Source organism: Aythya fuligula, chromosome 1, assembly GCF_009819795.1.
Source record: "Aythya fuligula isolate bAytFul2 chromosome 1, bAytFul2.pri, whole genome shotgun sequence".
NCBI lineage: Eukaryota > Metazoa > Chordata > Aves > Anseriformes > Anatidae > Aythya > Aythya fuligula.
In genome coordinates, this window is record NC_045559.1 from 78,030,912 (window position 1) to 78,046,066 (window position 15,155).

General features: G+C 37.8%; 1 protein-coding gene across 2 annotated transcripts; it reads right to left on the reverse strand.

Moving 5' to 3' along the window:
* Positions 1–3,898: 3,898 nt before the first annotated feature.
* On the reverse strand, positions 3,899–15,050 carry GOLT1B (golgi transport 1B). Of its 2 annotated transcripts, XM_032206834.1 has the most exons (6): positions 14,984–15,050; positions 11,252–11,343; positions 9,314–9,492; positions 5,888–5,969; positions 4,858–4,891; positions 3,899–4,496 (listed from the first exon to the last, which is right to left on the reverse strand). In XM_032206834.1, exons 1-5 carry the CDS (start codon positions 15,006–15,008, stop codon positions 4,883–4,885), a joined length of 387 nt encoding a protein of 128 aa, XP_032062725.1. In that variant the 5' UTR covers positions 15,009–15,050; the 3' UTR covers positions 3,899–4,496; positions 4,858–4,882. The 2 variants fall into 2 exon arrangements, with proteins under 2 accessions (XP_032062725.1, XP_032062718.1); XM_032206827.1 differs by lacking the exon at positions 4,858–4,891.
* Positions 15,051–15,155: the final 105 nt, after the last annotated feature.

Here is a 15,155-nt window from a genome sequence, read left to right on the forward strand (position 1 = left end):
TGACAGTATAAAACCCCAACGCAGCTCCCCAGTCTAAATTTAGAATTTAAGATGATTCCACACAAGTGCGCAGCAAAGCAACTGAAAATTTTCAACACGTGGCTCCCCGGCTGTTCTCTTCCTCGTAGCACCCCCTGGTGGCCCCGCTACCTGCTGGCAGGTACACGGCCTTCAGTCAACAGACCTCCAGGCATGCGGGTAAATCACACTCTAAATGATCAGTGTAAACACACAAAGGGATTTTGGGGATATTTCTCAAGATCTTTTAACAAATAAAAGATCGTGAATTGCACACCAAATTACTCCACATCAAGTCCTGTATTTTTTTTTGCAAATTATCACATAGTTGAAGAGGACGCTTAAACATATAAAAATATGCTGAAATTGGCTTGGAGGAGGGATTACAGCAGCTGCAGACTAAGCAAGTCTTCTAAAAGATGCTTTAATATACCAAGACCAATACTACAGGTGTAAAACTGAGAACAAATAGGGAAGACAAAAGCCAAATTCTGATGGATTAGTCTTGAAAGGGCATGCTAGTGCTGTCAGAGCTGGTAAGAGCAACCTGAACTGTAGAAGTTAACAGCCAAAGGAAGCCAGGACACAGCAGCCCAAGAGATGGAGACAAAGGTTTGGTGACGTTATCCAAGGAAGATGGCAGGGGGACATACAGGATAGAGTCAGTTTAGGGAAGTAGACTTTACTTTCCAGCTTTGTAATCAAGCAAACCAGAGGGGCAGCAGCTAGAAGTATGTACATTGAAACCTGGCAAGGAAACAGCAATTCAATAAAGCCTTGCCTGTAATGCCTACTGCAGAGGAGATGCTTTTTAAAATAACTTTTGTGACGCTGGCTCTGAAAATAGTGGTACCATATTGTGAGCAATAAGAATGGCAAAGTATTCTTGGTTAATAAATGGCAACTGTTCCCTGAAAGTAACTAGCCATGAACTATACACAGATTAACATTATGTCTCTCACAGTTTAACAAATATAACTAGGCGTAGCTGTGATTTTTTTTTCCTCCTTTTAAATCAGAAGACATTAACTCTTTGGAATTCTTAGGATAGAAACAACTCTGGTAAAATTGGGAGGCTGGAACTTCAGTCAAAGTAAGTTTTTAAGCATGAACTAGCACACAGAACCAATGTAACACCTCAACAAATTAAAATGCCTGCTTTGGTGTTTTCCTACTCTCTCTGAAAATAAACAACAGCCCGCTGTAAGCTTGCACTTTACCACAGAAGAGTGAGCCTCCTTATCAGGTCACTCTCTAGGATATAGAGAAGTAATGCTCATATCCATGACAAATTGAAAGCACAAGAACCAGGACCTGCTCTAAGTGCTAGACCTGTGCCTTTCTTCCTCCGAAACTACTTCTTCTCTTCCTATGTGAGGAGGGTAGGGTAGTTTAACAAATACAGCATTTCTCACCTAATTGTGATTTCCCTTTTGTTGTGATGTTTGAAAACAGAATGTCAACAACCAGCTGAGAACATGCCTCCAGTTGTTGCTCCTGCCTGAATAAACAGATTCTAACTGCAGTACTAAAATTTAACGAGAAACAAAGCAGAAGAAAGGCTTTTGTGGGTAATACTGCAGTTGAGAACATCCTGTTTGTCAGGCATTTACATGTGGATTACCCCTTGATTTAAAAACAAGTAATATCTTATGTATAGGAAGATACCTAAAGAAGAAAGAGGGGGATGCTTATGTAAAAGAAAATTTATTTTAAGAGGCAACCTTTCTATTTAAGATTAATCAGACTATTTACTATGCAAGTAACATCAGTGTAAGACAGGAAGGCAGTAACAAAGCATACTCATTAACCTTTGGAAAGGAAAAACTTGTCAAAACGCATAAAATTTGCATGTAAGGAGACACAAAGACATTATAGAAAAAGGTACCCATTTATTCAAGGTATGACAAGTATATTTACAATATTCATTTGCTCAGAATAAGATCCATCCTTATGATTTTTGAAGCAGCAGTTATAAATTACATTTAAAAGGGGAAAAGTTCTAAACATGTTTCTGTTAGAGATTTTTTACAATGACAGAAACATTTAAGGCTAAGTAGTTTTGACTGTTGCTGCCACTCACATTTATCTTGACAAAACCGTCTGAAAGACAATGTTACCTTGAGGGAAAGACAACGCTAAATTCAACATACAATTTTGTTCCCTCAGATGCATCTCACAGCAATTCACATCTGACAAAAACTGACTTTTTAAAAATAAATAATAAATTAAATAGAGGCAAGATGAGCTGCCTATGTATCAGTTTCAGAGGGCTAAAAGATCACACACAGCAGTGCCTTCATCACCTCTGAAAGATATGAGATTTCTTGGTGGTGAGTGTACTTCAGCTTACCAAGTGATTTGCTTTCAGTCAGAATTCGAGTCATGTGGTACAATCCACCTCTCCCATTAGATTATTTCTCAAAAGACAGGAAGAAAAATCTTCAGGTAGCTGACTTCTAACATAAATACTGCTTTAAACAGTACTTGATTCCCACAGTAAGGACCACTGCTCTACCAAAGCAGATACGATGAGTTCGCCGAACAGTTGTAGTATTATTTCTAGTCATTTAGCACTCAACAGATCTGCAGGAGCAGTTAAAATTGGTTCATCTCTGAGGTAGGAGCCACAAGTCATATTTACTCCTGTCTGTAAACTGTAACAGACAAATGCTATCAGGCAAGTATAGCTAACTTTTAATATAAACATTCATAAAAACACATTTTTTTCAGATGTTCTTCATTATAAATGTCATAGCATTTTTTTCCCACTGAATTATTTTGTGCCTGTTTGAGAAGAAAGCAAATTAAGTATGGAAGCTAGAAATAGTAGGCTGCAGGCATTAATGCAGTTGTAGTGAAAAAAACTTATGCCTTATACAAATAAACTTCGTAGCAACTTCCAGAATGGTTAGGATGTAAGGATTCTTCTTACCAGTTGTTTTGAAAAAAATACCAATTTTAACTGCATAATGAAAAAAATGTCATTAGACCTTTAAGACTACATAGCTACTTGAAACACTACACCATTGCATTTGATTAAGTTTGTGGGATTACACTTAAAGAAAAAAAAGTGAAAAACAACAGAAAACCACAGGACCTTCACAAATACAACTTTAAATTATTATTATTTCTTTTTAGGTGAGGACGCTATGAAACTAAATCTATTGGAAGTGCACAATGTTTAGCATTCCAGCAGAAGCAAAAGTTTGACCTTCGCATTATTAGGGGACATTTATTCCAGGTTAGATAAGAATCTCTAACAGCTAAGTTGTTGTTATAATTGAGAGAAGTTTTAAATTATTTGAAGATAACCCAAGTAACAATTTACGAAACATACTGAGATTGGCACTTGATCTTTAGTTGGCCTGTTAGCTCAGTTTACTCCCAATGGACTCACATACACAGAATTTTAAGTTTTCCTTTTATTACTGTAAAAAATAAAAGTCAATTTGTAGTTCCAGAATAAACAAAGAAACCTTAGCTTCAAACCATTTAAAAACAAATGTTCATATTTTGATAAGATACATTTCACAAAGTTCATGTCAGCACCTTAACCAAATGCATGTTTTGTGAACCAAACATATTTCAAAGTTTTCATGTTAGTGAGAAGGGGCTACATTCTCACCCAGATGCAGACATCATATGAGGAGAACAAACTGGAAGGAGTGTAAGTCAGTTTCCAGAGTTCCCTGTTGAACTCTACACATTCAGAACCAACATTTAAGACTGAAGTTATTAAAGATTGACCTTTTGCATATTCCAAAAAGGAAGGCAAATACAATCAACTTACATTTGGCTTTGAAACATTAAGATAACAATGTTTTATTTCAGCCACATATTTACAAAAATGTTTACAACAGAACTGTGTAGGGTTTCCTTTTTTGTCACAATACACTTAAAGATGAATAGTCATCTTAACTTTCATGCAGAAGACGCATCTCTTGTTACACAAGAAGTTGTGTTGTGGTTTTGGTGGTTTTTTTTGTTTGTTTTTTTTTTTTTGCACACTCTGAGGGTAGCAAGCAGAGGGTTGGGTAAGTTGGGATCACCCTTAAAAATGGAGGCCTGTTTGCTCTACTGCACCTTGACAATAAGGAGGTAAAGTACAGGCACCTTTAAATCCAAAAGGGTTCATTGCCTCTAGCATGTTTTCCAAAATCAACAAAAATAGTCTTGAACAGTTGTAACATGTTATTCCATGACTTTCACCTCTTCAGTTTACTTCCTGAACTCTGGAGTTACTTTTCCTAGAAGCATACTTGCTGAGCTTCTTTTCTAATGTATATTGTTGACTATACATTTTAAATTAAACTGTTACATAAAGAATGTTACAAGCTTTTCCTTTGTACACAACTTACTCTTTGTGCTGAGTATTCTTCAAAAGGATTTTATAAATAATACAGTAAGTTTAGAATCAGTCTTCTGCTGCCTTGTCATTATACCATGTTGTTGCTTTCTCCAACTTTATCTACAAGCTGCGGAAAAGGAGAAAAGTAGAAAAAAGTTTTAGGCTGCATTACATTTATGTACAGTGTAATTACTCTCAAATATAACTCGCTACTTGCACAGTTAATATGCAACTGAAAATGAGAGTCAAGTAGTACTCACCAAGATCTCATGATTTAAGTTTGTGAAAATTAAAAGTCTTACATTGCAACCGTGTTTCTGCATGACATGTTTTCTCATATAGACATTAACAGTGCAACATGAAGATGCAACAGAATGAAAAAGGAAATATAAGAATGCAGATACCACTGCTAGCTTAATGATTAAAACAAAACAATACAGTATCAGCCACACATGCATTAGTAGACCAAGTAAGATATTTCAACTGACCATTACTGTGGATTCTCTTCTGAGCCTACGTAGGCTTTGAATAAAACATTAACAATTATCTTTTTATAACAAGATTTAACCCCATTATGATCAATTTAAATGAGTAGACAAGATCAATTGACAAGTGAAGCATTCAATTGATCACAAATGAGCCAGAACTTGGCCTCAACTGCAGGATTGGAACAGATGATCTTAAACACTAATTTTTATAAAACAGACTATATACATCTGAGTTATATCCCCTATTATTTTTTAAGTAGTAGCTATTAAAACTGTAGCTTTGAAAACCAGGGTTAAAAGCATTTATGGCAAAATACATACAGAAATTAGCACAGTAAAAGTAGTTGACCAAAACACCCTACCTAGGTTATCATCTTTCTAGCACCTGTTAATTGTCTTCAAGCCATAACTACTTAAATCAAGAAAATGGAAAACTGCATGTGATTTGAAGAAGTACAAAGTTACTAAATAGCAAGAATTAATCTGGTACAAGGGACCTGAATAAATATTGTACTTGATGAACAAGTATGGATCATAAGAGTTTCTGGATTCACCATATAAGGTGCATGTTAACAGTAAACAATCCTCTTTGCTTTCACAGATCACTTTTCATAGATATATCAAAATACTACACAAAGGGGTACAGTGCCCTTCTCACTTGACAGACAGGAGATCATGCACAGAATTGTTGGCCTGAGGTGACCACCTCTTTGTGGTCACCTCAAGCCAACAATGAGGCAGGAATCAGAGCCCTGGCATTCTGAGTCACAATTCAGTGCTCTTTCTACTTCACAATGCTTAAGTGGGGGCAACTTCCACAAAGATGTCTTTTTGTTCCTTTTACATTTAAAAACCTCTCACTGGGAATGAAGTTCATCTGTATGGTACAAGACCGATACAGGAATACAACTTCAGAGCAGTGAATTTGAGTGTATCTGCTTTAATTCCAATGCATTTCTACTATTGCAATAACAATAATTACAAAAAACAGTAAAAGCCTCAAATTTTACATTGAGTACCTAACACTTACCGAGCTTATACCAGGTAAATTCAAGAGGGAACCAAGGACTGGAACTCTTCTAATAAAGCCAACCACCACAGGAAAGAACCCCCTTTGGGTAAAATATCAGAAGATTTTTATTAGTTTTTATAATTAAACTGTTCCAACGTTGTTGTGAAATGAAGAAATAGAGTTGACTCTAAAACCAAGACTGAAGTCCTGTAGCTTCTTCACTGAAAGTTATTTAACCAAATAAATGAACACATTCAGAAGAGAAAACACACAAAAAGCTTTTTTAAATGGATAAACATTTTCTTCAAAACTCTGAGTCAGCTCTTCAAAAACAGTAACTAAGAAGTGAATATCCAACTTAATCAACAGAACTGATGCTCCCAACTAATAACACGTTCTTACAATACCTAATGTAAAACACACTTCAAGTTAATTCCAAGTAATTCCCTTTGAAACTATATATAACAATCTTCATATTAACTGAAGAAAATTAAGCATGACACAGTTGAACATTCACTTCTTTGACAAGTTTACGTAAAGTCAGAAATTTGAATAATGAGCCAGGGGTTGCTGCCTAGGATAGCTGCTATGGTCTAACGTCCCCTTTGTATCTGTAACAGTAAAACAAATTTCTATGGCAGTATCTCAGCTGTTTGCAGTCAACTGTTGCAATTCAGCTGCTGCTGACTTTCTGAGTTGAGCTATACACTCCCTGCATAGAATAAGGATTAACACGTAATGAAACCTCAGTCACATCAGAACAGCAAGATTTCACTATTCACCATCCTCTTACTGGTAGGAACTTTTTGCTGTGCATATCTTAAATACCAGCAACACGTCTGTATGATTTTCTTACTTAAAAAAACAGATCATTTCACTGATCCAGTAAATCATGATATGCAGGGCACACAAACCACTTGTAAGACACTAGAAGAGTTGGTATAGCCAAGAATAAGAAAAAGTCATTATGGGTAGGATGGTATTTTTAGCCATAACTTTGAATGTGTGTAATCTGAACAAGGGTCCAAAAGCAGTTTAGAGTATAACAAGAAACTGTACTGTAATAGCCTTCTCCAGTGAATGAAATTTAAGTGCATGAAGGTATAGCAAAGGACTAAACCTCTGATAGGAAACTTGTGGCAGTATCTTAAATAGAAAAGGGAAAGACATTCCAGATTTAAATCTGAGTAAAAGAGCAGTCATGGCTTTCTCACTTCAGTGAGATGATGCATGCTAAATAAATGAAATCACTGCAATCATGTCATCTCTTTCGTATTTTTGGTCACCAGTACCTAACCTTTGTTTTGTGTACAACAGGGGCTCTGCTATTACTTCTGCAGGGTATGTGAAAGATGATTGTGTAAAAGTAGTCCAGCTACACAAGATGACAACCCACACGCAAAAATTCTTCAGCCACCAGAACACCTAGTGGAACTGTTTTTAAGAGGTCTACAAATCACAAGACTGAATGAAGGATAATACAGTACCACCCTAGCTGAATATAGTATCCTATAAATCACCCTAGTGATATAGTATCACCTTAGCTGAAGTAGTCAGTAGAACAGCTAAATTGCTCCTAATAAAGTCTTTTCATATAAAAATCCTGGCAAGTCACGTAACTGAAGTCATTAGGACATGCAGAAATTCCCACCCTCACAACAGGCTGATCTAACAAATCCAAAACTGCATATGCTGATCTTGTATTCCTTGAGCCTAAGGGGATCATGTACTTCAGAGACCAGTGATAACCATGAAGATTTCCTGGTATGCAAACAAGCTGGGTGGTCCTGAGGAATTGTATGAAGTTGTGCGTGAGGAAAGGAAACATTTTTTTCCTTCTTCAGAAAGGAAAAAGTTGCCAGAAAGGTGATTGTGGTTGAAATTAATGAGTCAAGCAAAACAAACACCTTTGAAGTAGTAGCTAGCTACCACTGTAGCAAGAGATTAAGATTCTGACAACTATTAAGCACTAGAAAAGATTGTCTAGATACATTTTAAGTTAAAACAGGTGAGCAGCATTCACTTGGAATTATTTATCCATTGTTGATACTATTCTGGGTAAGAGATAGTCCTACTGACTTTCTTTAATCCTTTCAACGTTATTTTATCCCGATAGCCCCTAGCTAGCACAAACGGATAATCCATGAATAATTATATTTGCTTAGACATAGCAATTTATAATTCTGTTTGGAAAGATACTCTACTCCATTTGGTACTGGCTGATTAAACCCAAGTGACATGTGCAATAAGTGACAATGTATCCAGTGAACTAGTGATTTTGAAAACATTTGCAGTGATGTTGAGTTCAGAATACCACAGTGTAAAACAATAAGAAGCATGTGTTAAAACTGCAAGAAGAGTTTTCAGAAATCTGTATGTCCAACAGGAAACAAGGTAAATACTCTTGAGATATCCTATCTAAAGAGCTCAAATGTCAGATTAACATACCATTTTAGTAAGTGGAAGAAAAGAGTAGCATGAAAGCAATGTTTTGATTCCAGGTATGAGAGACTGTATTATTTAGCCAGCAGCTGAACACTTTGAAAAAAATTTCAGACAGCCTTGTATTAGATTAATAAGTATTAACGGAACAGTCTTCTGAATGGAAGTCCAAGAACCAATAAAAGCCTCCCTTCTTACTTATTAGCACACTTTCTGCTTTGTTTTCCAGAGTATGGAGCTTCAACCATGGAAATATAAATAAAAATACATATACACTGTAAGGGATACATTGTAAGGGATTCACCCTTACAATTACATTTATAAGAAGTGCAATGACATGTTGAGCCAGATGCACCATATTTCTTATAACATGTATGAAGATGTAACATGGATAAAGATTGCTGTTCAAGAACAAGAACATTCATAAGTACTTAACGCATTTTGGACAACAGTAACCAAAACCAGCACATCATATATTCTAACTATCCTAGGGCACAAGTGTGATGAAACATTACAGATGCCATCTTTCCATTCTTTCCATGGGGCTACCACAGTAATTAAATAGTAAGGTTACAAAAACAGGACATCTGTAACTAAGTATTTTTCCTGAAAGAAAAGAGCAAACTCTCCACCAAAAAAAAAAAAAAAAAAAAAAAGGAAGACCCTAGGTATTTAAGTTGCCTATTAGAAGAAAATACTTAAACTTAGGACTGCTAACAATTTGGGCTCCCAAATAGTTTGAAGCTGTGCAATTATTTGATTAGACATAAGCAACATTATCAAAGTCATTTTGGTATCTGCCTCAAACATTAACAGATTTGAGTCCTGAATAACACCAGCATTTCACCTCTTGCAAATGTAAGCCAACAACTTCATGAAAATCCTTCAAAAGTTAACATTCAAATAATGTTATTTTGCCAGTTGCAATACAGCACCACTAAACAAGTACTTTTTTTTCCCCCCATGTACCAATACAGAAAGCAATTCGGAAAGAAGTCTTACCTGAATAATAGGAAGAAACCATAAATTTCAAGGATCATTCCTATCAAAGGCCAACCAATGAGAACTATGAGCACACCACCCAGGAAAAAGCCCGTCGCTTTCATTTTGTGTTTTTGGAAGAAGAATCTAAATGTTCTTTCTAAACCGATAACAAAAGCCAAGCCAGCCACAAATAAAACCTAAAAGAGAGAAAAAAATAAAGAAAACAGCTAATTAAATTCCTAAGTTTAGAATGCATATATGTTCTAAAACATGAGATTGCTTTTTTGTACAACTTACTTTAATACCAAGACTGATCACGAGGGAGAATTGGGCAGTGTTTTCTTTTGTAAACTCCACCTTAAAGTGCTATACCTGGCATTCTAAATTTTTTTTAAGCAGATAGGTGAAAAATATTAGGAAGTGTACTGTTGTGATTTCTAACAAACAGTCGTGTCAGAAGACCTGGCTACAAAAATTGTCTTTCCTGTAATGTAAGTACCCTTGTTATCCACAATTGGTGCTGAAGCTTAGTTGGAGGAACCTTAGCTGTCAACAGTAGTGGGAACAGACATGCCGCAAAATCACCTCTGTTCTGCAGCATGGCCATCTTCAAAAGCTCATGCTGCAGAAAGTCAAAAACAGGAAAAAAACAAACAAACAGGAAAGTCAAAACAGGAAAAAAAACGCAGGGCATTACCAATTACCTTCTTTAGCTTTAACGGTGTAACTATTTACTAGATCCAATAGAGGCTGAACACTATCATGCTAGTGCAGACTATTTAAAGCCACTGTGAGCGTCTTTCAGCAACAGGGAAGTTACTTCATCCTGTAAGCATACACCTGGCCAACATTTTTTGCTGAAAAGGGACAGTATCTCAGATTTTACTCAAGATTAACATAAACCTGAACTTCATCCATTAGTGTTATTTAATAAACTTTAACACTTTAAAAAAAAAAAAAAAACAACAAAAAAAACACCTCTCTAAGGATACAGTACCTTTTCCTGCATTATCTTTGCCTACCACAGAGCCTTTCATTGTCTCTTCCTCCCTATTCATCACTTTCCCTAAACTGGATCTCTATTTCCACCTTCCATTAAGAAAAAAATATGCGTTATTTTATTTCTTACTCTTTTGCCATGCACCCTAATTCAAATGCATACTTTTGAATTTTCCTTTAGGAAATCTGAGTGTTTGATGCTGCTGCCACAGAAAGAAACTGATCAGTTTGGAGCACAGACTTTTAGGTATCACCAAAAGAGGATGCAAGTCTCTTTCAGGTTTTATGCTTTGACTGGCTGGCAAAGCTAGGAACAGCAGAGGCACAGCGATATCTGATTTAAGGGAACACCACGTTATTTTTCATTTGTTTTGCATTGGGAATTTTATGCATCAGCACTAGGATTTTTTTTTAATCCTGCTTAAGCAGAAACTTCAATTTGGTAAAGACTGACGATATTACAGCTCACTACTATGAAAGACAATTGGCTCTTCTAAGCCCAGATCAAGAGCTCATGCTTCTCTCTTCCCTGATAAAGCACAGCAAAACAGAGTTTAACAGAACACACAGAACATGTTAGTATTGTTATCCAAATAGATACTTAGCTTTGACAGTTATAAGATCACAAAAAAGAAATGTGTTAGTAATAACAGCCAACCTAAAAATCTTATTTGCATCAGCATAACTACTGTAAAACAAGTTGCTGCTTGTCTGAACAACATACCAAAGGCCTGACCTGGAGGTATGATGTTTAGATTGATAAGAGCTGCTCTAACTTTAATCAGGAAAAATGCTTCACTCAAACCATGAGCATAACTCCTCCTTTACACCAAGTTACCACGGTATTTTTGTGTCCCAGTTTCAATGTGATTAATATATTAAACTAAAAAGAGAACAATATATCATATACTTAATTCTGAGCAGTGCAGAATCTAAGACTGAAGAGTACAAACTTACATTTCCAATAGCCAGAAGGGCTTTGTCAAAGAAGAGAATCATTCCAAAGAAAAGGAAAAACACTCCAAAGCCTGTTAAACCCATTCCAATCTCTGCAAAAAGAAACAAAAAAAATCAAGTATGTAACAAAACATGGCACCAGAAGAACTCATGCATAAAAATTGTGAGAAACCTGCAACATTTAATAAAGACATTTTAAATTCACAGACAAGCTCCCAGTCTATTTCATGACTACTTAAAAAACATTCCTGAGCATACAAAGTCTTGTAGATACATTATTTCAATACCAGCTAGAGAAAGACTAACTGGTGGAAGCTGCTTATCATAAAAAGGATATATTTGAAACTATATACTGAAACCGAGTGCAACAAAAGCATGTATGCATATACACATATGGCAAAGATCCCTTTTGATATACTGCTAGCATGGAGAAAAGGATTTTGTGAACAAATGAAACCTTGTTTTCCATTTTCAACTCTTATCCCATTTTGTTTGTTGCAGTAACACAAGTAACCCATCCTTCCCATCCTCCTGAGGCCTCACATCCCACCTCACATGGCACTACCACCCAACTTCTGGATTAAACACCATTCCAGACAAATGCTGTAGGCTCCTTCCAAATTACATGTGCTGACTGCTGTTGAATATTAGCTTGGGTTCCCTGCCAGCTGTCACAGAACTTGCAAATACTCTGAGTTCTGCCTGTCTGAAAAGGTTGGACAAGAAACACTGGGTAGGCAAGAGTAGGACAGAAACTTTGCTTCTCTGGGAAACCAGGCTAGAAGTGTCAAGCTATGATTAAAAGATATCATTTGGCAATAGCCTCCAATGCATTTTGAAGAAAATACATACAAATACATCCTACTATTAAAATTAAACTTGTAAGGCCTTCCTCTGACTCTCTCACAGACTGAATGAAGAGGAACAGCAGCAACCTGGCTGCAAAAGCCTTTGCAGTTATCCATGCACTCACCATTATATTACCACTGTCCTTATGACTAGAGAAATTAGAAACCCACAGGATACATAAACATAGCTTAGCAAGAACAGCATTATTATAGATAGGCTGGCAATCCAGCATATATTGGGGACCCCAGTACTTTTGTATGGTCTAGCCTGAAAAACAAACAACCCCAAACCTTCACCACTATCATTAGCCAAATTAAAGCCAGAACAGTTATCTGTAGGTATTTTCTTTGCCCATTTTGACTGCAATGTTGAGTTACTTGATTATTTATTGTTGCTTGAAGGGCTTAGCAGAAAAGTAGTATCATAGTGCCTATTTCAGACTTGTATATAACAAAAAAAACTTTATTTGTAGCAAATGAATTCAGAACAGCTCAGAGTAAAGAAACATTCAAATTCCTCAACTTCCTTAAGGGCTTCTCTTTCAGCAAGGCTGAAGACCACACAGTGTTAAATCTGTAATTGTACAATACTGTCCACCACACTAAACCTATGCTATGAACATTTTAACCACTAAGGATTAAAACTACTACATGAGCAGACATTTACAATATTTATGATGAAACAGACAAATTGCAAGTTGTATTTTCAGTGAAACTGCTGACTGAAACTAATACAACAATTGCAGCCTGCCCTTTTCTCTAGTGCTCTTTACTTTAGAAGCAGCAGAAACAATCTGGGAGGAAAATAGTTGGAGGCAGTGCTCCAAAAGAGTTACCAGCTGCCAGTAAGACAGAGTTGCAGCCATTGGAAGTGAGTATTCATTCCTCCTTCAGAAACAACACAAAGTAGGGATCTAACAAGAAGCAGAGGCTGATTCCCAACAGCTGCTGCACTTACTACTCTACACATTCCTGTATTCACCTGAAACACATTTGTAATCACTGCTATGACAAATTCAGATTCTCTTTAGAAGCCAACCATGTTCTCTGGTTAGCAGAGGGAAAAAAAAAAAAAAAAAAGGAAAGGAAAAGAGCCCACCATTATCACATCAAAGATTCCTGCTGAAAGCTGATGAGATATTGGCAGAGGGAAGTGGGAAGTACTTCTAGACTCATCTCAAATAGATGTTACTGATCAGATTCATATTAGAACTCAGATCCCCTCCCCTTCCCCCCAAGAATATCAAGTTCAGTATAACTAGCATTGCCATTGTGTACATCATCTTTGCAAACAATAAAGAAGGAAGTTTTATAGAGGGTGTGAGCTGGTTTTGAATGCCTTCTCCCTCCCACACCAGAATTATTACTATATTGCTCAAATACAACCTCAGTGTCTAGAATGCAGAAACACACACTAACCACATGATGTTCTGGTTTTTATTTTTTTAAACAACTGCTTTCCCGAGAGGTGGGAGCAATGCTTTCTCAATGTTTCTGTGAAAATCCCATGAGCTGTGAGAGAGTATTGCAGCACTACATCAAAATCACTTCGCAAATACTAAAACTTAAGATACACTGGTTGTGAAAGTTCAGGGAAGACAACAGCATGTCCTCTACCTTTGGTATGAAAACAAGAATGGAATCATGCATTATAGTCCTTCAGAAGCTTTAGAGTTGGGTTTTCAAATGTCAACTAATGCAGTGCCCCTCTCCAGGTACTTATCACACTACTCCACTAATGACTCTACAGCTAACTATACTTTTTCCAAGCAGGAGTGAGTTTCAAAATATCTGAAGATATCTCCAGAATTTCAGAGAAATAATTAAATTAAAAATCCCCAAACTATACAGTATTTTACCTACTACTCTTGGATCTGAAAGTTAAAGGCAATAGAGTCAGCACAAGGAGTTAGGTGAAGGCCCCAAACAAGAAGCTAAGAAAAGTAAAACCAGAGAATAGATTTCTTCATCCTGAAGAGATATTTTGTTTCCTCTAATGAACAGTCTGGACATGATGATAGGTGAATACACAAAAGCAAAGCCCGCAATGATTTAATGGGTCATAAAACTGAAATTAACACTAAAAAGCTACTACCTACTCAGTAACAAACCATAAAATCACACTGAAATCATCTCGAGAAATCCCTCACCTGGAATCTTGCTAGCCTGCTTTGCTGCCTGCCTTCATCCTTTGCCTTAGCTGTCTTTCCAGTACCCAGCTATCAAGATAAGTTTATATCTGAGTTTTTTTTTTTTTTTTTAACAGCTTTTACACACCCTCCTTCAAGTAACACTACAGTGGTTAGTGCACAGCCTTATTTCCTTTCACAGCAGCCACACTAATAAAGGACCATGTGTGTGACATTAGCATAAATCAGAGGCCTACCATTCTGCCTTACCTGGCAGTTTATGTGCCTGTGGACCCTCTCTGTGTTTTTGCTTTCTGCATCTCTATCCCCCAGTGACGACAAGACCACGCTCCCATACAAGTGTTCCTTTATTGACTTTAGATTACGTGGCTGGCCCTCTCCTTACAACCCCTCCAAGACCACCTGAGAACTTCTACATCAGCAGGACCAAGCTGCAAGTGGCACCGTGCAGCCACCGAGGGGGACCCGCAGAGCACCTCTGCCACCCACACAAGGGGGGCACGAGAAGGGGGGCGCCCTGCCAGCTGCTGCTCGCTCAGCACCCAGCTCCCATTCATTCAGCTCTATCCCACCCGCCCCCAGAGCCCCACACCGGGAAGCTCCCGGAGCCCAGCCCAGCCCCACAAGGCGGGGGGCACCAGCCCCGGGCCAGCAGCCCCGCTCCCCCTGCCCGGCCCGCCCAGCCCCGGCTGCGGGCCCCCCTCAGCGCGTCCCGGGCTGGGCGCGGCGCTCACTCTGCGTGTCCGACAGCGAGATCATGGCGGCGGCGGGAGCAGGAGCAAGAAGCAAACGGGAGCGGAGCGGAGCGGCGGCAGCAGCCACGTCCTCCGGAAACACGCAGCCCCTGCGCCTCGCCGCCGGCTGGAAGGAGGCCGGCAGCGGAAGAGGCGGAGCCCGGCAGCCATC

What these genes read in the sequence shown, in the direction of transcription:
- GOLT1B (XM_032206827.1), bottom strand. Translation starts at nt 15,008, where the DNA reads ATGATCTCGCTGTCGGACACGCAGA. An exon ending in CCCTTCTGGCTATTGGAAAT is followed by an intron (nt 9,493 to 11,251) that starts GTAAGTTTGTAC and finishes TCTCTCTTTTAG; the next exon opens with GTTTTATTTGTGGCTGGCTT. An exon ending in ATTTACCTGGTATAAGCTCG is followed by an intron (nt 4,497 to 5,887) that starts GTAAGTGTTAGG and finishes CCTTTTCCGCAG; the next exon opens with CTTGTAGATAAAGTTGGAGA.